The 26,890-nt window shown below is 40.4% G+C and overlaps 3 protein-coding genes across 10 annotated transcripts in view; 1 reads left to right on the top strand and 2 right to left on the bottom strand.

The window, feature by feature from the left end:
* OFD1 (OFD1 centriole and centriolar satellite protein) overlaps positions 1-5,705 on the bottom strand; it is a 41,025-nt gene extending 35,320 nt beyond the window's left edge. For all 3 annotated transcript variants that reach the window (XM_039550577.1, XM_039550580.1, XM_039550584.1), the window contains exons 1-7: positions 5,615-5,705; positions 5,378-5,479; positions 3,395-3,595; positions 2,554-2,622; positions 2,441-2,468; positions 1,540-1,647; positions 692-828 (exon numbers count right to left, since the gene is read on the bottom strand). In XM_039550577.1, the coding sequence (XP_039406511.1) occupies positions 692-828; positions 1,540-1,647; positions 2,441-2,468; positions 2,554-2,622; positions 3,395-3,595; positions 5,378-5,473 (639 nt within the window). In that variant the 5' untranslated portion in view covers positions 5,474-5,479; positions 5,615-5,705. The remainder of the gene's footprint in view (positions 1-691; positions 829-1,539; positions 1,648-2,440; positions 2,469-2,553; positions 2,623-3,394; positions 3,596-5,377; positions 5,480-5,614) is intronic.
* Positions 5,706-5,754: 49 nt separating this feature from the next.
* Positions 5,755-11,707, top strand: TRAPPC2 (trafficking protein particle complex subunit 2). 5 transcript variants are annotated; one of them, XM_039550693.1, is made up of 6 exons: positions 5,755-5,808; positions 6,675-6,784; positions 8,437-8,581; positions 9,345-9,430; positions 10,282-10,397; positions 10,531-11,707. In XM_039550693.1, the coding sequence occupies exons 2-5, from the start codon at positions 6,692-6,694 to the stop codon at positions 10,378-10,380; spliced, it is 423 nt and encodes a 140-aa protein (XP_039406627.1). In that variant the 5' UTR covers positions 5,755-5,808; positions 6,675-6,691; the 3' UTR covers positions 10,381-10,397; positions 10,531-11,707. The 5 variants fall into 5 exon arrangements, with proteins under 5 accessions (XP_039406627.1, XP_039406600.1, XP_019138282.1 ...); XM_039550666.1 differs by having other exon boundaries at positions 10,282-11,707; XM_019282737.3 differs by lacking the exon at positions 5,755-5,808 and adding an exon at positions 5,928-6,175 and having other exon boundaries at positions 10,282-11,707.
* A 2,500-nt stretch (positions 11,708-14,207) lies between these two features.
* Positions 14,208-23,840, bottom strand: RAB9A (RAB9A, member RAS oncogene family). 2 transcript variants are annotated; one of them, XM_039550647.1, is made up of 3 exons: positions 23,668-23,839; positions 20,366-20,453; positions 14,208-16,372 (listed from the first exon to the last, which is right to left on the bottom strand). In XM_039550647.1, exon 3 carries the CDS (start codon positions 16,336-16,338, stop codon positions 15,733-15,735), a length of 606 nt encoding a protein of 201 aa, XP_039406581.1. In that variant the 5' UTR covers positions 16,339-16,372; positions 20,366-20,453; positions 23,668-23,839; the 3' UTR covers positions 14,208-15,732. The 2 variants fall into 2 exon arrangements, with proteins under 2 accessions (XP_039406581.1, XP_039406588.1); XM_039550654.1 differs by lacking the exon at positions 20,366-20,453 and having other exon boundaries at positions 23,668-23,840.
* Positions 23,841-26,890: the final 3,050 nt, after the last annotated feature.

Genomic DNA, 26,890 nt, shown 5'->3' with positions numbered 1-26,890 from the left:
AAGAAAAAAATATGTATTTAAATGAAATGCAGTATATTCCCTCTGCTCCATTTTTCAGACATAAGGATTATCACAGGATTATGTGACAAAATTCTAATCTTATCTCTAAAATGAAGGAAAATTCTCTAGAAGAGCTGTCTTCAATTATAGGAAGAAAAAAATCAAAAATTATTCATAATACTGTCTGTTATGACTTTAGTGTTTCTGTGCAATGCTTTGAAATAGAATGCAAATTCTCATCAGTATTAAAAATTAACTGTCTGTCAAGCTACACAACAGTAACTCATACCTTGCAGAGGCTATGCATCATATTGAAATTCAAGCATCAAAATCTTAACTGGGAAGGAAAATTAAAACTGTGGTATAAACATTTCTCCATAAAACAAAATAATCAAAGAGCAGACAAAATTTACCAAATTAAGACAATCAGAGTAAGTAAATGTTGTGCTACAAATTAACATCAGAATAAAAAGCTTAACATTCTGTGCACATTTAACAAGAAAGGGGGATGGCAAACATACATGTTATATCATCAAATTAACAAGAGATATTGGATTAACTTAGCCTTCTGTGCTTGTTGTAACTAAGGATTAGATCTTTTCTTTCAATTTACCTTAAGTATTAAAAGTTTGCAACATGTAAAGTCAAAATTAATAAACGTCTCCCTCAGATTCATAAACCAGAGTTATACCTTTTGACGCATTTCTTCTTGAAGCTGCTTCTCTATTTCTTTTCTATATTCATTAAGTTTTACTTCTAAAGATTCAAATTTCTGATGCTGAGGATAAGAGTCTGCAAACTGCTCATCAATCAGCTGAAGCTTCTCAGCTATAAAAAACAACACATCCACCATAATTTAAAAACACTCACTGCAGTTACCTTACCAAAGGCTGCAGGAATCTCTCTCTCTGCAGGACATTCTTCAGCTTATCCAAGCAGCACTATCCTAGAAAGACTTGTGTGGCACAAAAGCAGAGGCAGCACAGAAATGCCATTTATCTGCTTTATATATACATATATAAACATAAACACCACATATACCTAGGAGAAGGCACTTGGCTGTTTAGGCACTATTTGTGGTATTACATACTCATTCACCCTCTTTTACCATGGGCAGACAAGAATTTCCTTTTGTATGCAACTTTTAGCTTTTTGGTATTAATATATTAATAACAGCATGCATATTATAAATTCAAGAACTCCCAATCTATGCCTAACTTGCTCAAAGAGACCATGCATTTACAATTCTGTTCTCCAGAACATATTTCAACAAATAACGTTACAGTCCATTTGTCAAAGGTCTTAGCTAAATGCCTAAGAAAACACACAAATGATTTTAAAAAAAACTCCTATCCTGATTTTGCTTTATTTTAAGAAAATTTTAAAATTCCATGTACTAGTGACAGACATGACCTTTCCTCATTATAACTTTAGGCTGCATTTGAGTAAGTAATGAAATAACATCATTCATACAAAATCTATATAAAGCTATACCATACACCAGTATGAAAATACATGGGGAGACTTGCCTGCACTTACCAAGAGATTCTCTGAAAGGAGGCACTGAGGTGGTCTGAGTTTCTGTGTTAAGAGTTTCCCTATTTAGATGATGCTCTGTAAGTCCGATTAAAATTTGCATAAGGAAACCTAGCAAGATCCAACAGATAAGTTAGTTCTGATTTCATACCAAAATGGAATTTGAGCCTGTAATTAACAAAGCAATTTTCAGTGTACAAGAAAACCTATCTGATTTACAGAAAGAACAAGTATTTCTGTAAAAATCAATTCTTGTGAACAATTACGGTTTTATTATAAGCATAATGCAGTCCATCTCAGTCAGCAAAAGCTGTACTTTTGCAACTTTTCCTCCCATCCATGTCTCTTGACTCCCAGGATCAGTTGAGAGTGAAGATTGTTAGTACTTAACTAGGAGGCCTATAGGCAAGAAGGGTTTTTGAAGATCAAGCTCCTTTAGGTAATACAGTATAGTTAGGTTTCGTCTTGTAGATAAAAGAATTATTTCTTACACAATACAATGGAAAGTCAATTAAATCTGTAACTTTTGAAGTATATTCTGCAAGCTAATACAATGTTATAAAGGCAACCCAAAACCTGAGTTTTCCAAAGTTAGCAGGAAAAGCTTCCAAAGAGCATTATATTTAATACCTGATTACAGATTTTTCTCATATTTCTAATGTACAAGTAATTTATTTTGTAAGTGAATATTAACAGTTAATCCACACCACAAATACGAGATGGATAATCCTGAAATACAACATTCATCATCCTGGTGTACTGCAAGTTTCAAAATCCGACTAAATCCAGATTACTCCATACCCACACACACTCAAGAAATCTGATTTTTTATTGCTCACATCTTAACAAAAATGAAGCTAACACAATTATCCTTGTCTGCATCACACATGTAAACATTTTGTACCTTTATTTTCCTTCCGAGTTCCTGAAGTCTGTAAGAAAGAAAAGAAGTTTTAGCCAGTCTATTTTCATCACCACTGTAATTTAAGCTTATTTTCAAAATCAAAATAACTTTACCAGTGATTTGTAAAGACTGGATTTTGGATTGATCCTCATCAATTGAAGAAGATCTTGCATAGTCCACAGCTTTGGGGAAAAGAAAGATCATTTGGAAAAGGTTAACTAATTTAAAATAATTTCAAGTATGCAAACAGCACTGTTTCACAGTTGTAAATGTTTTTTCCATTTGCAAAAGATCAATTTACTGCCTGTAAAATCATTTCCAGAAGCCTGCTGTTCTGCATTTACTTATCTTCACTACTTCAGACATAGGGCAGCCAGCATGTAGCTTCATCATCAGCTGAAGCCGTGAAAAGAGTGTTTTGTTCCCTCCCTACCCCAACATGTCCTTGCTACTTTCCTTGTCTCTTTTCTTGATTTATTATACTAATCAGATGAGCTCACTAATCCAAATGATGATTAACTACTCACCAGGTCAAAAAATTCATTTTCAGTTAGAAACAACTTCACCCTATCACACACTTAGAGAGAAGCAAAGGAAAGGGAGGGGAAGGACTGCCCTTTTCAGCCACACTTTGTAGTTACAACAGCTTGAACTGAGCAGGAACCACATTTTCAGGGAACAGAATGGCCAAATGACCTTTCATCAGGTTCAGTTCTCAAGAGCTCTGCCACACAGATTGTGGCTGCACCTTTCCAGAACAGCATCATTAGCTCATTGCCAGTTTAAAGTATTCATGAAAATGACCCTGAATGATGGAATGTTTTGTGGAGGTGCTCAGAGGCTGTACTTATCTTTGTGTTCCGTATCACAAAAAAGGATTTTTTCAATTGTTAGAATATGACAAGCCCCAGAGAGCAAAGAGACATCGGGGAATAGGCAAAATACTGAACTTACCTTCTTCTTCTCTAATCCACTTTCTGGAAAGAAAACAGAAAGTGAATACTCGTAGCCACATCTCTCTAGATGATCTGCCACCAAACTGTTGGAAGCAGTGGTCAAAAGTGAACTGTCTTCACTTGGAACCATCCGTGGCTGAAGTTCTCCACTCAAAATTGGGTGCATTAGTTCATGGATTAGCTGGTTTCGGAGCTGTGTCTGATACAGAAAAAAACATTGTATTACCAGTTTACATGTGATTCCATGAGAGTTTTAATTTTTCAAAATCCACAGGGAGCCTCAGTTTACTACAGAACGCAATAGGGCAGACTAATTTTGGCAAAAGCTAGACACCATGCCTTTCTTCAAAACCCTCTAGTGGTGGATACAGTGAACCCTGACTTTCCCTCAAATGTATCAAAAACAGGACTGAAAAGAAGTTCCCAGGCAAGAGCTCACATAAACACCACTCTAGGACCCCCAGCTTAATTTTCAGATCATTGCTTTCCTGTTTTCCTTCCCTTTGGCTTAAATAAAGCCTTCCTGATATGGCATCCATTTCAGGTGTTCTTGGAACCCTCACTGGTCCTCTTTTGAGTCTCATATCAAGAAGCTGCTCATGCCATCACAAAAGTAGATGTCAAAATAAACAAAAAATTCAATGTCTTTACTATCATTTATTTTATACGGAAGCAAAAGAGTACTAACCAAAAAGACCTACAGTCACTAATAATAATTAAATGGCATTTTAAAATTATTTATTTGCATTCTATGAGTTACAACAGAGAAAAAAGTAACCTAAAATCAGAAGATCTCCCCTCCATAAAAGGAAGAAATAATTGTTTTCATTATACAGTTATATAAATTGTTTATACAAACCACTTACAGGAAAAGATCATGACACAAATAGTGTTCTAAGCTTTCAACAACAGGTATGCAACAGTGACACAACTGAATAAAGAGGCAGTGTTTCACCAAAATGCAACAAAATACTTACTGAAACTTAACAAAGCTGGATCATCAGACTAGCCTGATATTTTAGCATGGTTTTCAAGAAAAATTAGGCTGACAACAGAACTACTGAGTAATCTGAACTGGAAAGGATCACTGAATTCAACTCTTGAACACAACTGAAAAAAACTGTTTTCCTTATTAATTTCTGAACTTGTCCAGTTTCAACCAACTTCAACAGAGCTGATGTTGTCTCAAAAACAACCAAGAACAGAAACCTCTTAAACATCTTGTGGCAAAGTGCAGGTGGTAAGCACCCATCCCTAGTACAGAAAAGGAATGCAGAAATAACTTTCCAGACAACTAAAACAAAGCAGGAAAATTGACTTAAACCGGAAGTCACCTGACAGAATATTCGTTAAGTTAAACAAGAAATGGTTCGAGCATTACAAGCTTGGTATGGAGATGAGTAACACAGAAACAAATCGTCCTGAACAATAAATTCTTGGCTATAGGATTATCGATGATATTTTTGAAATATTGATCTTGAGTTTTTTCCCCAATACATTCTCCTGAACGAGCAGACAGGGACAAAACAGATGAAGTAGTTTTAAAACAGAACTGTAGTATTTTAGAAGTATTCTTCATATAGCATGTTTATTTATCGTAGGCAATAAACACAGCCAGTGACCTAAGAGATCCCTTCCTATTTTATATTCTAATTTATTGTTCTCTCCCCTGCTTGAGTTTTGTTTTTTTTTTTTTCAAACATGGATATTTTCAAAGACCTAATACAGGCTTTTAACCTTCCTGAAAAAGATTCCGAGGCCAAGGCATAATGAAAAGCCATTCCGTTTAGGGAGAACCTTGTATATGGAGGGGGAGAAAAACCCCAAACACAACACACCCCCCACACACCCCCCGAATACTAACTAGGCTGTGGCGAAAATAGTACTTTGAGGGGAAGAGTACTCGGCATGGCTGTCAAGGCTCTCAATGTTAAAGCAGTACAGCGGATCACAGGGAGCACCTGCTGAAAATAAAGCACACCTTAAGTGTGTCCAGTACGCCTCGGCTCTTAAAAGTCTGATACAGCCTTTTCCGGAGCTCCTCTTGGGACAATGTCTCCCTTTCAACCGAAGCCATCCTGCCCTACAACACCAAAACAAAAAGGGGCATTATTAACTCGCAGCTCGACCCACAGCTGGCGAGACACCGAGCGCTCTCGCCGTCCCCGCCTCCCCTCAGCCCGCTCGGGCTTTCCCGGGGCAGCCTCCCGCTACCCACGGGGAGAGCGCCGGGGCCGGGAGCAGGGCCGAGGAGCGAGGCCGGGCTCGGGGCCGGGCTCGGCAGGGCAGGGCAAGGCAGGGCCGCTCCGGGCGCGGCTGCGGCGGCCGCTGAGGCGTCACGGCGGCGCCGGATGGGGCGGGCGCGGCGCTTCCGGGGGCCGCGGGCAGGCGGCGGACGGGGCGCGGTGCAGGGTAGGCGGCGGCCCCGCGCGGGACCCTACGGGCTGGGCTCCTTCTCCTTCCCCGCCTCCCTCTCCCCCTTGTGCCGAGGGCCCGCCCGGGGACGGCGGCCCCGCGGAGTCCGGCCCTTCCCCCGGGGACGCCGGCGGGCGGCGGGATGGTTCGGCCTTTCCGGTTATCTGTGGAGTGTCCGGGAATGGAGCCGTGGGATTGTCCCTCGGCCGCCGTGTGCGAGGGAGGAGGCGCCCGCCGCCTGCCGCCCTTCCCCTTTGTGCTCCTGTGAGCAGGGCCCGGGGAGAGACAGGCGAGGAGGTTCCATGGAGGCGGGTGCGATACGGCCTGGGATCGCTGCGTCCGGGTGACTGGCGGCTCCCACGGGGTAAATCATCGGTGAGCAGGGCAGGAATTGGTTTAGGTACCTAGGTTCACTTCCAGGTCCACTTCCCAAGGATATTCTCCGGCTCCCCCAGAATCACAGAATCGGTCAGCTTGGGAGGGACCACAGGCATCTAGATGGCCCAGCCTGCCCAAGCAGGGTCATCCTGGAGCACAGGACACAGGATTGTGTCCACACGGTTCTGGAATAACTCCAGCTTCTCTGGGCAGTCTGTTCCAGTGCTCGGTCACACGCACAGCAGAGGTCTTCCTCGTGTCCAGGTGGAACTTCCTGGACATCAGTTTCTGCCCGTTGCCTCTTACCCTGGTGGCTGGCACCACCAAGAGCTCGGCTCCATCCTCTTGATGTGCATACCTTAATGTTCATCTTTCTTTAGCCTCTGGTAGATATGAATGGGAGCACGTTGACTGATTTTTAGGAGTTCTTCTACATGGATTAAGAGTTTGTATATAGACTCATCAGCATGTCTTTTTCTTATAAGGAGCACTGTTTTGAAGAATGTCTGGAAGTTTCTACTTCGTGATAGTTGGTCATCATGATAATCCCATATTTGAAATGGAATTTCTGCCTCCGGGAAAAGTAGAGTCAAAGGTGTGTTTTTTCCCTCTGTGAGACTCCTGTGATTCTTTTATAATTTTACAGTGTATTAGAAGCATGACCAGCATGTTGTTAAAAGTACTATCTACCGTTTTCAAGGTTTTTTAAACAGAATCTTTTTCATAGGGAGTAGAACTCTGGATTTCCGAAGTCTCTTAAAAAGTCTTTGCCAGATTATACTAGTTCTTCACAAAACACAGCTTCCTTAAACATTCCCTGCTGTATGTTATAGAATATGTTTCTTAGTTTTGCTTTGGTAATTTCTCTTAGTGTGTAGAGGTTTTATAATAGCTGTTCATTGTTTAATGCCACTTACTTTTAAGGCATTCATATACAATAATAAGGTAAAGTAAGGAACATAAAATTGAAAGCTCTATTCATTCCTTTATTTTTTATGCTATAAAATACCTAATTTTTTAATCATCTTCATTAGTCATACTCACTTTTAAGTAGGAAAGTTTAAAACTTATATTGATAAATAAAGACTTTGAAAATGTGAGAAATGTAAGACTACTCAATAAATAGTGTTAAGAGTGGAAAAAGAATAAATCTATCCGTAAGTCGTATTACATCAGAGAAAAAGCAGACTTCAAAATAAAAGGTATGTGGATCTGTGAGTGTATCCAAAAATGGAAGTATATGCTGTCACTGACTGGAACTGCATGGCATCATCTGTATTTTGAACTAATGTCCCATAAAAGATCATAAATAAGGCTACTTGGACTAGACTTTGTGTGAGGATGTGTAAAAGCTGGTTTGAGGGAGAAACTGGGAGGTGAGAGTAGCAGTAACAGCATCCTGTTGTTATGGAAAATAGTGCAAGACTATTTATTTTCCAGTCTAATAAAAGCTTCCAGTGCGGTTTTGTCCTGTATCTCTTCTTGGCAGATGTCCTCTGGTGCTCTAGATTGTCTACAAAGTATATGGGCCAAACACTGTGATCACTCTCATGTTTATTATAGGAAGAGATGTAATTTACATCTGCAGGCATGTATTTAATAGTAGTTGCATGATGTTTTTCTGCACTAGGTTTTAGAAAAAAGAAGACCCCAAACAAAATAAAACAATCCTGTTTCTAGGTAAACAACATGAGAAAAACAGAATCTTTAGGTGATTTTATCAGCATACCTGTCGTCTGTATCTCTGCTTTCTCCATCTGTCCCCCAGCTTTTACAAAATGTAACCTATGGGTCAATTTCTGCCAAATTTGACAGAAACGTTATAGTCCAAAAAATGCTACATTGTTGTGAATATCACAAAAACAGATGTCTGCAAAGAAGAGAGAAAGACGTATGAGAGCCTCTGCTGTGGAATAAGTTAGCGGTGGGAGTTTGCCCATCAGTAAACAAAAGAATTCATGCTTGAGTTCATTCCTGAGATATAAATACAGGCTTTACTGATTCTGTTGCTCTCAAGACTGGTTTTGTCATGATCTTTTTATTGTGACCTCTTTTCTCCCTTGAAACCAAATACCATGACAACATATACTAGTTTCATTTACAGGATGGCACATGTGACAGAAAAGCAGGCTATATGTAACATTATGTAACTTGAACACTGGTTCCATAGCAACTTGAACAAATTATTGTTTATATTTCATTTCTTTCACTGAATTACTAATCTACTGTCTTCTGGAAATGCATTAGGATGATCATCGCCATCTCAACCAGTTCATTGCCCATGCTGCTCTTGACCTGGTAGATGAGAACATGTGGCTTTCTAACAACATGTATTTGAAGACTGTGGACAAGTTTAATGAATGGTTTGTTTCTGCTTTCGTCACAGCTGGACATATCCTTCCCTATTATCTCTTCTCGTATTTTTGTAAGAAAAGCCTTTTGCCAGAAAGGGGTAAGTTAGACAGAATGAGTTTGGCACAGATTTCTCTGGCTATTCACTATTATTGTCAGTCAGGAGCTTCACGAAGAACTATGCTGGAAGGCACTGCAGCTGTTTAAAACTGGGAACAATTGGAAAGGTGGAGTTTTACCTTTGTAGGAGTTAAAATAACATAATGATATGAGGAGCTCACATGGAGTAAAGAGGTATGAGAGGCTCTGAGCAAGCTTTTATGATTCTCTGTTCCCACCCCTTCGACCGTGCTAGAGAAGTGGCAGTGAACATGCCTGGTGTCAGTGACTCCAACGGTGAACATGCAGTGCCAAGGCTTGATACTATGTGCAGGTAGTCCTAGAACTGTTTGTTGTGAACCATTTGTTACATATAGCAAGTAACATTGAATGTCATTTGAACTTCAGGGGTATGTGGCAGAGGTGCAGAGAGCATCATCCACATTCAGAATAATATCATTTTTAAAAGAGCAACCTTGGATAGAGAGATGATTATTTTCAGATAGGGGGATGTTAAAATAGAAAGGTAATGCTTTCCAAATTTCATTGCTTCAATTACTTCTTTAAATGCTTCCTCCTGTGAGTAACTGCTATTTCATGTGCAGCTAAACATTTTAGCTATATGCCAAATTAGGTGTAAATGCTTATCTCAGGACAAGTTACATGTCTTTTTTTAAAAGTTTTATTCTCCTTAATTACTGTACATATGAGATTTTTAATGCTTCATGATGTAAGGCAAGAAGATGGAATTAAGAACTTCTTTACTGATGTTTATGAGTTGTATATAAAGGTAAGAACTCATTTTTTATGCTGCAGTACTTTTAAGCGTGTTCTGCTGTACATGCTCAGGTGTGGCTGTATTAGCATATTTTCTCTTGGGACCCTGTATAAGCACCCATGCAGGCCACATCAGCCAGAGCTGGTAACATGTGACACAAAGGCTGTATTTTCCATTAAACAGAATAGATTTTTCAAAATTGTTATAAACTGTGATTTTAGAATTCTTCACTTTAGTCCAGTGATTTTTTCTAGAATAGATTAGAATGGTTTGGGTAGGAAGGGACCTTAAAGACCATCTAGTTCCAACTCCCCTGCCATGGGCAGAGACACCTTCCACTAGACCAGGTTGCTCAAAGCCCCATCCAGCCTGGCCTTGAAAAACTCCAGGGGTGAGGCATCAACAGCTTCTCTGGGCAACAGAGAAGTTGTGGGGCAACTTCTTGTGATGCATTTTGTGACAGTTTTATGTCATTAATTATGATAATGAAAGGACTGTTCTACAGAGCCTGGTAGCTTTGCTCTCAGAACACATAGCCCTTGTTCTCAAATCCTGGTGGTACTTCCACTAGATGGGGTCATGGCAAACAGTTATGGGAAGCATCACCATCTCAGCCTCCTGTGGGCACTCAGACGATCCTAATTTCCACTGGTGTGATGGATTTGTTCTGAGGAGCTGGTGCTAGGGGATGGCTCTGCACATGTATGGGGAGAATGCAAGGGCCTGGAAAGCAGGGACTGTTTAGGAGTTCTGTGCCCTTAGTGGCACTAAATAGGCTGAAAGCTAGTAGTCGATGTCACCTGAAGTGATATTTTCCAGGGCTGGGCATTGTGCTTACTGATGTGTTTTTCTTCTTTCCCCAGTTTGCAATGAACCCATTTTATGAACTCAATACTCCTATTCGATCCACTGCCTTTGAAAGGAAAGTCCAGTTCCTTGGGAAGAAACACCTTTTAAGCTGAATAAATTAATTTCCTGAGTGAGTGCTTTTCCCCTACTTTCCTGATTGTTTGAACTGTACTTCTTCTGGTTAGTCCCCTGCATGTTTGATATTCATCTTCTGAAGACTGACTAATTGGATGCTGAAGCAGCTTTTTCTTTTGCTGATATAGATCAGAACAGCCAAGCTTCTCTGGTTAAAATGTGTATCTCAAGAAGTTTCCTTTCATGTGGTATGAAAACAAAGTTTTAAACTGTCAGAAGCTGCAGAAGTACAAAAGAAGAAACTGAGACATTATGTGTTAATGCATATGCAAAGTGTAAGCCTCTGATACAGGGTGGGAGGAAATCAGACCTAAATGGAAAAGATGTTGCCAGACAGCTGGTTTAATATGAGCAAAAGGGACTTCTTGACTGTTTGGCCTAAGTGCTTAATTTTATTATAAACTTTCCTACTTGTATTCTTTCACTAGAGTACTCACTCTGCAGACTAACCAGACTAACATTATACTTTGTGGTAGTAAATCAGGCCTCTATTTATTAACATGTAATTGTATGTATATAAAGTGCTCAATAAAAAATTGATAGATCAGAAAAGCTCTGTCTCCAGTATTTCAAGAAATTTTGAGAAAAACCCTTTAAGTTTAAAAGCATGTAATTTCAAATTTTCTGTATGTTTAGTGCAATACATATTTAGCTGCTGTGTTGCATCAACAATGAAGTAGACCAGAACCACCAGATCTGCCCTGACATTAATTGTAATTCACACACGAAAAGCCCCAAACTAAATTTACATCTTTAAACCCATGTTTTTTTCCCGTTATTTCTGCAACTGCTGAAATTTTCTTCTTGTAAATGAATTTAGAGGAGGATATTTGAACCATGCAACTCTATTTGTTGAGGTTTCAGAAAGGCATTTTTTGGCCTGTCTGACTCCTATTCCATTGTAATATGTTTTAGGAACCATTTTGTAAAACATAACATCATTCCAAAAACCAGTAATCTTTAAATAGATCATTTGGCATATATATGTACCTAATACTTTGTTTGGCTTTACAGTCTTTTAAGCATTCTGTTCCTTTTTGCAGGAAATCTGTATAAGCTATCTTCTTGTACTTTTTTTTAAATGTCTGAAAAGTAATTTCCAAAGGAAGTGGTATGCTGTGCTAAGAAGTACATTTTGCATAGTCTGTATAATTAAGGGGACCACGTGTGTATGTGCTATAAGTGTACAGTCAGCCATCATTTCTGCACTTACTGCTAAACTGTCGCTGTAAAATATTCCATGAGAAAAAAGAACATGATATAGAGGTTGCAATATTTACCTTAAATAAAACATGGAATGATGTATGGATGCCTGTTGAGTATACTTGAAGTGATTTAGAAGAAAACTAGATAACCACAATAACTCTTATCTGGTGGTGTGGCCAGTGAAGATGGGAATAGTTGTCTTTGCAATGTTACTGCATACAAACTGCATTGTACAGCACTTTGATAATGTCATGTGATTTCATGTAAATCACCTTTTTTTCTTCTGTGTACAGAATGGAAACACACTTGAGGTAAAGTGTTCTTGATTATATGATAAGGAGCCACTGAGCTGCAGTTATTTTCTGCCTCCTCCCCTGTAGCATGATGGTTGGAAAAATACTAACAGTTACAACTCACTGAGGAAATACTTAAATTAAATAATCATATACATAGCAGGAAGAAAAGGCTTGGCAAATATGAAGGATTAATGCTAACAGTTTCCACCACTTTTAGAAGCTGCATTTTTTATAATTGTATTTGTTGCTGCAGTAGAACATTAAGTAAAATAAAAGCATTTTCTCTCTTGCCTGATTTCTGAAGGCAGTTAGCCAAATGTTGCCTGTTCTTATGCCCCCCTTACATCTTTCCCTCTTTCTTCTGAATATAGGAATTGTAGATGGGAAATGCAGTCTCAGGTCCACCTAGGCTTTATGAAGACAGACTGTTACTGGCCACAGGAATGGAAGAATTATGTCCTAGCTCATCATCTTTGTCATTAGAGAGTCTGTGGGTCAGGAGTATTGTCTTGTGATAGAACTATGAAGGGCCTTGGGGAGGTAGCTCCAAGTTCTCTGTACATGGACAAACACTTGTTTATGCTTTAGTTTATGATTCTACTCAGTCAGCTGGAAGACCACTAGCTGAAGCGATGGGTGAAATTTATCTTGTGATCAACTAAACTCACAAATTCACTCCAGGTCTGAAAGCTGCAGTTCCAGCATGCTTCACCGAACAGTTTCTCCATGAAGAGACACCTCTTTTGCAAGGATTATGTTCCCACCCTCTCAGGGGCTTAGGAGTAAGACTTCAAAGCAAAGTCTATTGCAGTACAAGAAAACAGAGATAATCTGCATTACGCAATAAAGACAATAAAAATTTTATGAGTTAAAGGGACTAGAGTTACCCTAAGTCGTTCAAAAATCAAGCATGAGGAGATGAGAACATTAGCACAAGCTAACATGAATCGACCTTAATAAATTTGGGCTGGAAATGCAACTCAGACTCCATGTTCTACAAGGTTCTATTACTGTTTAGGTAAGCTGTCAGGTGACTTGAAGTAAGATCCATTTGAGGTACGGAGCAGCTGTTGAAGCAGCTTATGTAAGCACTGATACAGTTTGCTGTGACATGAGCTGTCAGCTGTCCTAGGCAGTTTCTTCTGCCCCTTCCCATTGTGCTCTTTGTTCTTACAAGCATAGCTTTCAGCAGTCTAACCAATCTGCCACAACAGTAGTTTTTTCTCATTTCAAAGGACACCTGGACTTTGCATAAATGTTACACAGTATGCTCTGTCAATCTACAGAGCTCCAAATACTGCTAACACGACCCCCTAATATTTGAGGTCTGTTAGCTCTTGAAACAAATCAGTGAACTGAAACATAAGCCACAAGTGCCTACCTTACATCCATATGGAATGATACAAAGCTTTTACAAAGTACAGAAATTAATGTTTGTTATTAAGCATTATGATTTTATACCTGTCACCTACACCTGCATGTCAGAAGCTTTCTGATTCTGTAGGCACTCAGTAGTTGCTCTCTGAGAGCACTTCCTGACCTAAACATAAATCCTATACTGTCTTATTTACTACATGTCTATGCCCCTTTCTTTACTAGCTACTTTTGTGATTAGTGTACAGTTGTGGTGTATCAGCTCCCAGGGCATGAGTAATGCACTTCTATGGAATTATGTTTTAACTTTATTAAACCTACTTCTCAGATGGAGGCTTGGTAATCAGGATGTTACATGGAAAGGGGTCAGATGGGAAAACGCAGATGGATACCTGGGCACAAGAAAGACCACAGTGGTTCTCATCCTTCGTTTTTCCCTTTTAGAAATCTTATTTGAATGGTATCTATAGTACTCTAGTCACAGTATCTTCAGCTCCTGTTTTGTTTCAACCTTAATCTCTGCTAAAATGAATGTTAAAGGAAGCTTTAAGTACTAAGGTAGTAGTTTTACAACAATTTCATGTCACTAGCTTGGTAGCCCCTAACACAAGCAATCTTAATTTCTAAAGCTTTTTGCTCTCTCATTAGCTAAGATTTTCTTCACAGATCTTTTCATTCATTGACTAGAAATTAAACATAACAGAAGTAGTTCAACCTATATTTAACTGCTCAAGGACTGAAGTTTAAAACACAGTTCAGTTGGTGTAGATGCAGGACTGCAAGAATGAATCAAACTTAGGAATGCACAAAAGGTAAAAAGATGGCACTTTTAAGCAGGAGTAGCAGATCTGCCAGGTAAAGTTGTCCTGGACAGGTTCAAGCAAGAATACAATACACTCAGAAAAGCGTACTAAGAGCAACAAGAAGGGTTTGTTTTTGCAAGCTTTACTTCCAAATAATTACACCTGGTACAGATTGATTAGATACTTTTAAGATAAAATACTTGCTGGTAATGTACTCTCAAGAAAGGCTTTTCTATTGAACAAAAAAGTTGCTGTACAGAAAGCAGTTGTTTAATGAATAACATGGCCTGTCCTGCAGCCTCAGACTTCCTTTCTCAGACCACATGTCCACATGTGCCTGTTAGCACATGGATTACAGATGGAAGCAATAGTGCACTAGCAATTTTGCAATTGCAAGGACAGTGGTTACTCTGAGAGCAAATACTGAACAATTTCTCTCATACAAGTATTCTACCACTTAAACTGCACCTGAAACCTCAAATACACCTGTAGTTTTGTCTGCATGACTGCAAAAAAGACTGTCCATTAAATAGAGAGTTTGTTCCTGTTCATCATTATGAAATGAATTCAGTAATATAAAAGACATTATCTTAAATGTACAAGTCCATATCCTAAAATAGCAATTTAAATAAGGATCAAATTCAGCTCAAACACTATCTATAGTTATATACCTGTATTAGGGCTGAAAGCTGTCAAAATCTACTGTAAGTCAAGAGCTTCCTGAGTTCTCTACGTATTGCCAATCCTTAATATCACAGTGCAGATATTACTGGTAAACACATTCATAGCTCAGGTTAACAGGAACAAGAAGTTTGGAACTTCTAAGGCTGTAGACTAGGAGTTTTCCTACAAAACTGTTGTAATGTGGATCCTTTCAAGTGCTATTAAAGCTGACTGAATAAAGCATTTCTTTTTCAAAAAGCGGTTATACTTCAGTTACTCAGATTTTTCACCTTATTGATCAGAAACATGCTAGAATGGACTTAAGGCAAAGACATACATTAATTTTAAAAATTATCAGTATTTTGCATTAAACCGCTGGAAAAATTAGTGCAGCATTAGAATAGTAGATGGGAAAAAATGGACATTAAATATGTAGGAAATTTATTTCCTACTTATAAACCTACACAAATTACAGCAACATTAGGCAATTAGAAGACCTGGAGGTAAATATTAACTTATAATAACCACATTAGAGATGAAGTACCACTCACAGCAAAAGGAATGTAGTGAGACTGAAGTTTAATATCTAGCATTGTTAAGAAACTGACATCTAATGAAACAAAAGTGGAATGCCGATTTCATAAAAATATACACATATAAAAGTATCTTTGTGCCTGAATTCCAGAACAGCTTCTCCAAAGTAGTGCTTCTAGAACTTTCAAGTTTTAATTATATTCAAAGTATTTATCATTTGAATAAACTTGGCAAATTACATTCTTACATTATTTTTTTACTTGACATCTTCCTAAACAGAAAGCATCACTAATTCAATAACGGGTCACCCATGAATGGACATTTTTCTTTTTCTCCCCCATGAAAGCAGCAGAATATTAAGATTTTAATATTGGAGTGAAACCCATTTGTTATTTTATCTACTACACCTTCCCCATTCTTTTATAGAGCGTAATTTGGCAAAAAGAAATTTAAGTCAACAACAAGATGAACTGGGTTTTGGTTTCCGATGAAGGTTTACTGTATCTGTTTGAATAAAGTGATCTGATCTATCTTCAGAGGCTAGAACTCTTCTAACAGCTTCTTCAAAGGCTGCTGCAACATTAGTAGCATCTTTTGCACTGGTTTCAAAATAGGGATGGTTGCCATTATTCCTGCACCAGTCTTGGGCTTCTTCTGTAGATACTTGCCTTTCATCAATATCAACTTTGTTACCCAGTATCACAAATGGAAAACTTTCAGGCTCCTTGACATCTGCATAATAAATGAATTCTTTCTTCCAGTTGCTTAAGTTTTGGAAGCTTTGAGAGTCATCCACACTGAAAGTTAGCAGGCAACAGTCAGAACCTCTATAGAAAGGAGTCCGCAAGCTCCTAAACCGTTCCTGACCTGCTGTGTCCCATATCTGCATTGTAACAAAATGTCCATCAACTTCCAACTCTTTATTTAAGAATTCCACACCTATTGTATGAAACAGCTGTGCATCAAACTTGTTGGTGACATATCTGTTCATGAGGGAACTCTTCCCAACTCCACCATCTCCTAGCAGTATTACTTTAAGGAGCGATGATTTTGCTGCCATTGTTACGGGAAAAGATCCTCCTGGTTTCCTAGACCTGTAAAGATTAAGGAAATCATTAAAAAGGAAAATAGTTGTGAGCAGCAAATTTTGCACACATAAATATCTAGAATGTGTTTTCAAGTCCACCAACATCAAGTTTCATGTACAAAACCAGGACTCCACTAAATAGGTGAACTGTAGATACACTCCAGTAAGAATACCCGCTCAAGAATACCACATTTAAGAGGTGTCTCTTCACAGACTGCAGTCTGCATCTAAGCAGTATGCTGTATAAATTACTGGTCTGTCACTTAAAACCCTTTAAAACCCCCAAACCCTTCAAACCACCCCCACTTTGTGCTTGAAGGGGTATCACATTACATTCAGAAGGCAAATTATTCATTTACGTTCACTGAGAAAAGGTTTATGGAAAAAAGTGGAGTGAGAGAATTTTATAGAGCATGTGCCTTGAACTAGTCACTTCAGTGCTGTATTTTATTACCAAAGTTATTTTTTAAACCAATGCACTAGCAACACAGTTATCTACAGAACAAATGCTGTAATTTTATTTAGACAAGCATTCAATAGTTTATAGTTTCCTCCTTTCAGAACAGCATTGATGAATGGAATACTATTAACTACCACAAAAGCAAATAAGCAGTTGCTACTTCAATGATACTCAAAATGCCAGATACCTAGGCCAAGCCTACAGTGACAGTTCAGTTAGGAGGTGTCAACTTCCCATAGTAAAACTGTCAAAAAGTCTGGAAGTGCTAGTGAATAGTCTGGCTGCCAGCATGGGGATGGCAAATTAGTGACACCAAAGAAGGCTTTTTAACTGTCAGACTTATAAAGAAATTTTAAAAAAACCCAACCCTTTAGCACTAAAGTGGTTTGTTCATTAGTGCTGTGTACCCAACCTTTGCCCTCACAACTGTAGTGTCATCTAATACTGTAAAATGGTGTTTTAGTTGCTTGGGGCTAAAGTTTAATTTTAACAAACATAGTTTGTTACAAACAAAAAACAGTTTGTTTAACAAACTGAAGTTTCTGTATGAGGAGAACTTTTCCTAAACCTGCCTGATAGTAAAAGAGTTCAAAGGCTTCACCCCAACAGGCTTCTCTGAAAATAGCATCTATTTAAAATGGAAATGGGTCATAAGTTGCCCAGTCCGTCTCTTTCTTTGAAGGAAGGAATGCGGTCTTGCTAGTAGTAATTAGCATTACTGGCATATACATCACCCACAGTGTGCCGGTAGAATTAGTACCTGATACAAGCTGGTGTGAGAGTCATATGACTCTCTGCTGCCTTACAATCAAGGCCTACAGTAGGAGTGAGAAATTTCAGGAATTTTTTTTATCAGTGACTTTCCATCTTTGAATATTTATTTGCTAGACATAATCTACAGTAAGACAGGAGTAGTTTGAAGCCTCAACACAAAAAAAACTTCAAAACACAAGGAACTGACTGCATCCATTAAAAACTTGTTCAGAGCAAGTAATTTAATTAATTTATACTGTGTAATTAACAACGTTTATGAAGCCTTAATTCTCGACAGGTTTGTATGATGACGTTAAAGCTGCTTAGAAGCGACGAGCAGATTGTTCATTTACCCTTCAGAGAGCTACAGGGTAACAGCTATGGCTCAGGTTATGAACACATACATTTTAATGCATGTGAAAAGCCTTAGAGTCACTGGACTACTTGCGTAAGAGTTACAGGTTTATGCTTAACTCCTGAAAATGGTCCAGCATATTCATTTATGCCTCCTGTTTCTACACCATTAGATAGGAGCTGCTTCTTAATAAATAATGCTTTCGTGGGAACAGAGGGTACTGAATGTTCTCCTGTTCTTCCACTCCAGTGTAGGGAACAAGTTACAATTTATTTTTCCAGTCCTGCAGAAATCAGAAGTTCCCTAAAAGACACAGTGTGAATAAATAACTGGCTTAAGTAGTTCTGACTGGTACTATGCACTGGTTTCTTTAGCTTCTGCATTTTTATCGATGGCAGTTATCATGAAATTGTCCACAAAGCCACATTTTAAACAAAATACATGTAAGGAAAGTGTTAACAGTAGCTAGTACATCATGCATCTAGAACCTGCAAAGTTAATTTGCACAATTTCAACTATGTGGGCCACTCCAGTAAGGTCTAAGACTGAGGATCATAAAATTAGTTTTACTAGGCAGACAATTACAGACCAACCACAAACCATTTGTGTCCTTTAACACAAAAGCTACAGAGTCTTCTGTGATGTTGCAGGCAACGTTGCTTTTCAGGACATTAAGTTTCCACAGCAGAAGCTGTCATGCTAGGCTAGAATTAAGTTTTTTCCAACAAATAAAACAACGATAAAATACTTACAACACTACAAGAATTAATATTATTACTCCTATTACATAATTTATCTGTATAATGTGCTTTTGACAGTATTTTTGGAAGGGATGGTTTACATACAGTATGATGTTTCTGAACATTTTTTACCTCAATTGTTCAATCATCATTCATCATCTGAAAACAAAACAAAAGCTTAATTTCTAATGTGCATCTGATTGTTTTACCCAACATCGGGAATTGCAACACAGTATAGAATTACAGGTAATTATTTGTTCCAGTTATTTCTTAGTGAGCTACACAACTACTTAATGTAAAAGTATTCTCAACCTAATAGACAAAGAGTCTGCAACAAGAGTAATTTTCCCTCATGTTCTTCAATCATTTCAATATTCAAAGAGAGTCAGAGCAAATAAATAAAAAGCAGCCCCACCCTGCTTCATTTTGATAACCATTTCTGAATTGCTTCCACTAACTTAGAAGGATTACAGTGCTTAAATCACTGACTTCGGTATTCCTGTTAAAAGCGGGGAACATTTTCTACTAATGTAATTTCTAGCATGACCATATACCGTAATACAAAAAAGTAAATTAATTGTTGCCTTTCAGGATGTCCCTTTTAAACACTGAAATGAATCGCAAGTCAAATATTTCCATTATCAGTCCAAATATTTGCTGTCACAACGAAAGACAGAAGGCTAAGCAACCTCAGAAAAATCAGTTTGCATTACAAAATCCAGTTCATTGGACCTATTTACAGTTTCATTTTTACCACACTGATACCAGCCACTGCAGCACACCATTAAAAACCCAAACAAAAAAACACACATAGCAACTGAAATCTCACCTCCGCTCCCCTTTTTCTAATAGGGCACCAAAACCTGGATCTATTGCAATACCACCACTGAACTGCCTCAGCATTTTTGAGGAAACAGGTGTAAGGGACACTTCTAATTTCCAGACAGTTGCTTCTCCACTTGTGTTTACTTCCTGACTTGGAAACAGGTGAGAAAATTTGTTTCAGTTATCACTGTCATTCAATGCTCACTGATGAGCCACGTCCTATATGAAACCAAGACTAAACCTAAAGGTTTTCTTGAGGCTATGTGCTACACTGTCCTTTAACTGAAGCTGTTAAAGGTAAGACAGACTCAGGTTTGTTCCAACTAGTCATGTTTGCTTACAACCTCATGTGCTATCAGCCAAGACTTACTGAAAAAAGGGGCCGTCTTTAAGAAAACACACTCAAGTTATGGACAAGCAGAATTAGCAGTTCTACAACTAGCATAACACTGACCATGTTTCATAACTTCCTATCCTCAAATTTACACATATACAGCACATCCATTTCAGTTTTGAAGCTTATTAACAATTTTATTTGCTAAGCCACCGTATTTTGTTAAACCACTGGTATCAGATTAAAAGTTTAAAAAGGCACACCACTGCAAGTATTTTGACTGAAAAAAACACTTGCCTTTCAATAGAAATGTAAACTCCCTCCCTCATTAGTAGTGGGTTTTTTTCACACAAACAAAGCATTTGACAATAATTGCCAGGCAAGCATAGAAAACATAGTTTGTTAGTTACAGTGGCCCATCAAAGAATGACATTAATTACTTCTCTGTGAAATGTCTGAGAAGAAGTCCCAAGAACTACCAGAGTTGCAGCAGAAAGAGCAGAATCCAAAACTACATAATTTTTAACACTTACTGTTTGTGGAGTTTTTACATTTCTCAGCCCTCAATCACTACAGTGGTTAAACTTGTTGTCTATAGCAGATCTGCAAGTTTCCAAAAATCTGAAAAGAAAGGACAGAAGCACATTTTCTCACTTTTCTCCCCTTAGCCAATCCTTGTTCTTATATTTAGGAGGTAGTGGTTTACACCCTGATCAATTAAGTGGCACAATTTTTTTTTTTAGTGCATAAGAAGCCACAAGCCTTTTGACTTTGAAATACTTTTTTCTCAATTCAAACGAAAACATCCAGATATGAAGTCAAGATGCTACAGGTTTTGTACTTTTGGATATGTTACAAGCAGTGACATTAGTCAGCCTCCAAACTGACCCTCCCCTCCACGGGGCATTGACGTAAGAACTGTGGATCAGGAACACCCCTTTACTGACAGCCACTTATCAGCTGCCTGGAAGCCCTTCAATCATACAGCTCAACCTACCAAAGTCCTAATCTCCTTGCAAGTCTTCCTTCCTGTATCTGTGATTTCACCACTGTACTACGAAGATAACCTGTCAGCAGATTATTGAACATCTATCCAGAAGAAAACACAGACTAAAATTGCCTCTAGTTGTAAGCAGCCTAGATATGCTTGATCTAACACCATAATATCACTAGAATTTACTTGTAATTTCTCATATGAGCCCAACCCAAAATGAACTGTCATTCAGCTGTTAGCACTCATCTGGATACCAAAAAAGTTGTATTTGGCAATTTCTTTGTAAGGTTGTTTTTAACTCCTATGAAGCTCAGGATTCTAGTTCAAACAGTTGCTTGGCATGACTCAGGACTATGAAAGAACCAGTGGCCAAGGGAAGGAATCCTGAAGTTCACATAACCCTTGGATCATGGAATCATTCCAGTACCTACTGCCAGAATCACTTCATTTATTCTAACTTCTAGCTAGACACAAAGTCAATCAGAAAATGTCAGGAGAAATACCTACATTAGTATCTCTGCCAGTTTAATCTTGTAGAAGCCTAACCTTCACTTCCAGCCTCATTCCACAAGTTCAAGTAGAATGAGCAAACTTATTTATTCGGATTTCATCAGAATTTACGTTTCTCAGCAGTTCACAGTTAAGCATCTTCCAACTTAAATATTCTGTTACTTTTAGCCAACTTCAAAACACCCTTCGGTGCTGCTGCTCCTGGTCCAAGACTGCTAACAATGCCTGAGCTATTTGACATTCTCCTTGCAACCTACTTCTCTGTTACTGCCTCCACTCTCTCAATAACCTATCCAGCAATTATTTCTGCTCAAATGTGCTCATCTTTCTCCCTTGCATTAGTTTCCCCTTTCCTTCAGGGAATCTTAGTAATAGCAGCCTCTATTGGTACAAGGCTACCTTGTACATTCATATTCTTCCCAGTATAACTGTGACGAAAGCCCCATCCCTAGGGCATTAAGTGGGTTACACTGTACCAGGCCAACACACTGCCTGCTCTGCAGAGATTGAAAACGAAAACAAAACACACAAGAGAATGAACACTATTCAAAAAAAAAAAAAACAACAAATAACCTAACAAACCCTAAGGACTTCTTACAAGCCTTTTTGCCCGGAAGTTTTTATTCATTGTGAAACATTTATGTAAAATTCCAATCCTAAGGAGCTGGAAGATCTGTTTCCCAGGATTTACTACGAAATTGACACAAAATAGAACAAAGCTTGAAGTCTAAATATCTTATTTGACCCTCTGCAATTCTTTTTTTCCACATATTTTCGATTTAAGGAAACTGATGGTGTTTGAGCACTCAAAAGCTAACCACTGCTAGATCTTTTTTCTTTTTTTTAAATACACACTGTCGCTTTTTAACTTTATGTATTGAGACAGTAAAGGCATACAACCTGAATGAAGACAGAGAAAAGTAACAGTTAATTATAAATTTGATGTTGGTATGAAACACAGATATAGCTGTACCATCCTTAGGTTAGATTTCTCTGAAAATAAAACTACTAAGAAAAAAACGTTTCGGATTTATTTTGGGTATGTCTGCTCTCCCTCCAGTCTGCCATTACAGCCTGTCACCTTCTATGCTACTAAAAAGTCATGGAAAAACACTTTTAAAAAACCAAAAAAACCTAGTCACACACAGCCACCCCTGCTCTAAAAAAAGCGAGCACTGACAACTTCAGTGTTGCACAACACTTTAAAAGTAAAGACAAATAAAACCCACATGCTTATTTAGTATAGCTGTAAATTATTGTGGACAAGAAGGAAAACAACACGTAAGATGGAAGGCTACATGACAGCTATCTGCAAACAAGCATTTTAATTCCTGAACAAAACTTAGCCAAGAAGGTCCCTACTTGACTGTTCCACCCAAGCTAATAAAACTTAAATGCTATGTATGTAGTTATATGTAACCTTACTATAAAGGCCACTAATGGAGGCTTTTAAAACTAGTTTTCTTGCCCTCTTCTGTTATCCACTCAATTGCTTTATACAAGTTATATGTAACACGGAATTACTTACACCGAGAGCAGCCCATTAACCACCCAGACATAAGCGATTCCCAGTCCTGGCCCATCCCCATCCTTCCCTACCCAGCCATCACCACACCTGAGCCCGCAGAGCCACCTGCCGCCACTGGGAACTCCCCCGGCCCTGCGGAGGGGCTGAGCCGAGTCACTGCTGCAAAAAAGAAGAAGTGAAACCAAAGGGCGCCCTGAGCAGGCGGCCCCTCTCCAGCACAGAACCCAGCAGGTTGGAAAAGACCTCTGAGATCACCGAGACCAACCTATGGCCAAACACCACCCTGCCGACCAGCCCACGGCACTGAGTGCCACGTCCAGCCCTTCCTCAGACACCTCCAAGGGACGGTGACTCCACCACCTCCCTGGGCAGCCCGCTCCAAGCACACAGTAACGAGAAAAAGGAGATAAAAGGAGTTTTAATATTTCTTCTTTTCCCAATGTGAAACGTGTTGAGGACACAAGTACTAAGCCGAGTTTCACCCTGACAGACCAGCGATCTCTCTCAGTGGCGAGGAAGCGCTGCGGGGTCGGCGACCGGCCATGCACCGGCTAGAGCCGCTTCCCAAAGGAGCCACCGCCTGCCCCGGAGTCACGGGATTCCGGATCACGCCACATTCCCCGCCACCCGCACCGGCTCTGGCGAGCACCCGGGGCGCTCTCCCACCGCGGGCCCGGCCGGGGCTGTCCTCCCGCTCCCTGGAGGTTGCGCCAGGGAACACCGGGGAGCCCGCCTGGGATCTCGGACAGCGGCGGGGGACCGAGCGGAGAACACGGACACAAGGGAAAGGAAAATAACGCAACCTGACTCGGCTCCAGACCGCGGGAAGGGGACTGCCGCCGCTCCCGGGCGCGCTGAAGAGGCCGATCCCTGCCCGCGGGAAGGGGATGGCCGCTCCTGCCGCCGGTCCGGGTCCCGGGCTGCGCCACCGCCGCCAGGCGCTGCGGAAGGAACAAACATGGCGGACAGGCAGGGGGCGGGGCCGGCGCACCACGTGACCCCGGCACCGCCCACCGCCCAGAGGCCGCGCCCCCGGGATGGGAGTTTGCTCAGCCCCGAGCGGCGGGAACGTGCGGGAACAAGGGGAACAGCGGGAACAGGGGCAACAGCGGGGAACAGCGGGAACAGGGGCAACAGCGGGAACAGGGGGCAACAGCGGGGAACAGGGGCAACAGCGGGAACAGGGGCAACAGCGGAACAGGGGGCAACAGCGGGGAACAGGGGAACAGCGGGGAACAGGGGCAACAGCGGGAACAGGGGCAACAGCGGGAACAGGGGAACGCGGGAACAGGGAACAGGGGAAAGGGGCGAAGCGGAACAGGGAACAGCGGGAACAGGGGGACAGCGGGCAACAGCGGGAACAGGGGCAACAGCGGGAACAGGGGGCAACAGCGGGAACAACGCGGGCAACAGCGGGCAACAGCGGGCAACGGGAACCACGGGAACAGGGGAACAGCGGGAATGGGAACAACGGGAACCACGGGAACGGGGGAACAGCGGGAACGGGAACAACGGGAACCACGGGAACGGGGGAACAGCGGGCAACGGGAACGGCTGTGCCCCCAGCCAGGACAGGGCACAGAAAGCCCCAGTGAGAGCCATACCTTTCATCGATCACTATCGTGCGCTGTCTTAAGAGCGTTCACTGGAAAAGATAACACTTTTACTTGCTCTAGAATGCCCGGCATTATTAAGCCTGAAAATGCCTTTATCAAGTATTTGCCGGTCAGTTATTTATCAAAGGCAGTAGTCTCATTGTGCTCCCCTCTAAGGGCCCAGGTATGCAAACTCACAGTTGTAAGGCAGCTTCGCTTTTTAAGTAGAAACATTTAAAATTGTGCTTGTGTCAATGCAGAAATTCATCAAAATACAAAGCACGTTATTTTAAAAAAGTAGCCAGGCACGTTTTTTTTTTCTGTAGTAACTCAGAATAACACCAACTTGACTGTTTAAATAAGATCACAGGGAAAAAAGCTAAAGGAAATAGTGATAAGAGTATTTTCTGTGCTCTTACAACCTCCCCACAAGGGCAAAATATAATTGAAATGAAGAAAACAAATTAAAGAGGTTCCCACATCATCAAGAGGGATAGGTGATGACAGACATAAGTACACCCATTTGCTCAAGCAGTCATCACATGCTTCTGATCATAAGGCAGATGCAATCAGACTGGAATTGCCACTTGTAGAGTTGTCTTGTTTGGATCAGACATCAACATGGCCCAAGGAATGGAAAACAAGATCTCAGTATCAACAAAAGCAGATGTCTCCTACTGACAGGAACAGGATTGTTAAGAGGCAGGCCATGCTAGAGGCAAATGTGATGATACCAGACCCATTTTTATCTAACAAATCTGGACTTGGAAAATTCTTAAGCACTTTTTTCCTGGAATCTGCTTTCATCCAGTTCTAGAATAAAACACAAGTAAGTGCTGGAGAGGTAGGAAAGTGGATTTTAAATTATGGTAATGCTAAGGTATATAAGTTCTGATCAGTTATGGCATTATTTTATGACCTATAAAGAAGAAAAAGCTGCATTTAAGAAGTGGAGGAAATAATTACTCTACTTTGAACTTAATACCTTTTGGGGAGAAGCTATCATGTTTTTGTTTTGAAACAACACTGGATTTTGTTTTGAAACACATTGCATACATGTGAGGAAATTTAGACTTACAGGATAGTTTGGCTTGGAAGGGACCTTTAAACATCATCTAGTCCAATCACCCTGCAATGAGCAGGGACATCTTCAACTAGATAGATTGCTCAGAGCCCTGCCACCATCAATCTGGGCAACCTGTTACAATGTTTCATCACTCTTGTGAAAAAACGTATTCCTAGCTTGAATGTAGTCAGTCTGTCCAGTCTGGATCTATGCTCCTTTCTCATCCTACTGGAACAGGCCCTGTTAAAAAGTCTGTCCCCATCTTTCATATAAGCTCCTTTTTAGGTCCTGGAAGGCTTCAATGAGGTTTTCACAGTCTTCTCCAGGCTGAACCACCCTAGCTGTCTCATTCTTTCCCCATAGGAGAGATGCTCTAGCCCTCTGATCATCTTGGTGGCCTCCTGTTGGACCTGCTCCAACAGGTCAATGTCCTTCCTGTGCTGGACACCCCAGAGCTGGATGCAGCACTGCAGGTGGCGTCTCACGACAGCCAAGTAGAGGAACAGAATCACCTCCCTCAACCTGCTGCCCATGCTGCTTTTGATTCTTTCTGGGCTGCAAGTTCACATTGCTGGCTCATATCCAGCCTCTGATCCACCAGCACCCCCAAGTCCTTCTCCTCAGAGCTGTTCTCAATCCATTCAACTCCCAGCCTGTATTGATACCAGGTGTTGCACTGACCCAGGTGCAGCATCTTGCACTTGGCCTCATTGATCCTCATGAGGATCCACTTGGACCCACTTCTTCAGCTTGTCCAGGTACCTCGAAATTTATTCAAGTTCTATTTAGAAACAAAATTCTTGAATTTCTCAGATAAGATGTATTTTTATTTCTTTAACATGGGAACATATAAGAAAATAGAAAAGAACTATGGTGTAACCATGGCTACTATGCTTATGATTTCATAGGCATAATGGAGCATCACAGGGTTGCTCTCATGGTTAATACACATGCATGAGTGCTTGAGGATCAGGAACTGAAGGCCCTTTTCTCTGTGTCCACTGTTACATACCGTGTATGTAACAAACCCAACAGTGCTATAGAACAATACAAATTTAGAACAAATAATGCCACTGAGGGCTGGTCACATGAAGTACACCTGCCAGTTCTGAGGTCAGACAGAGGAACATGCCCAGCTAGGATGCAGTTTAAAACATGTGCACCAAAATCACTCCCGTTTAAATTCTGCAGACAGGCAGGGAGGGTCCCAGTGGTGGCTGCTGTGGGGCTGCCCCACCCGAGGCTGCTGCCTGACCATCCCAGTGGACGGCAGCAGGGCTGGGGCAGTGCTGCTGGGGGCAGCTGCTTCAGATTCCCACTGCCAGCAATAGCCCCATTTCAGCTCAGACACTGTACAAGCCTGGT

Source organism: Corvus cornix, chromosome 1 (genome assembly GCF_000738735.6).
Source record: "Corvus cornix cornix isolate S_Up_H32 chromosome 1, ASM73873v5, whole genome shotgun sequence".
In the NCBI taxonomy this organism is placed as follows: domain Eukaryota; kingdom Metazoa; phylum Chordata; class Aves; order Passeriformes; family Corvidae; genus Corvus; species Corvus cornix.
This window is presented reverse-complemented; position numbering and strand designations above follow the sequence as displayed.

Coding starts and splice junctions, on each gene's coding strand:
- TRAPPC2 (XM_039550693.1), top strand. CDS start 6,692: ATGTCTGGAAGTTTCTACTTCGTGATAGTTGGTCATCATGATAATCCC. Junction 6,785..8,436: donor CGGGAAAAGTAGAGTCAAAG/GTGTGTTTTTTC, acceptor GAAATGCATTAG/GATGATCATCGCCATCTCAA. Junction 9,431..10,281: donor TTTATGAGTTGTATATAAAG/GTAAGAACTCAT, acceptor TTCTTTCCCCAG/TTTGCAATGAACCCATTTTA.
- RAB9A (XM_039550654.1), bottom strand. CDS start 16,338: ATGGCAGCAAAATCATCGCTCCTTAAAGTAATACTGCTAGGAGATGGT.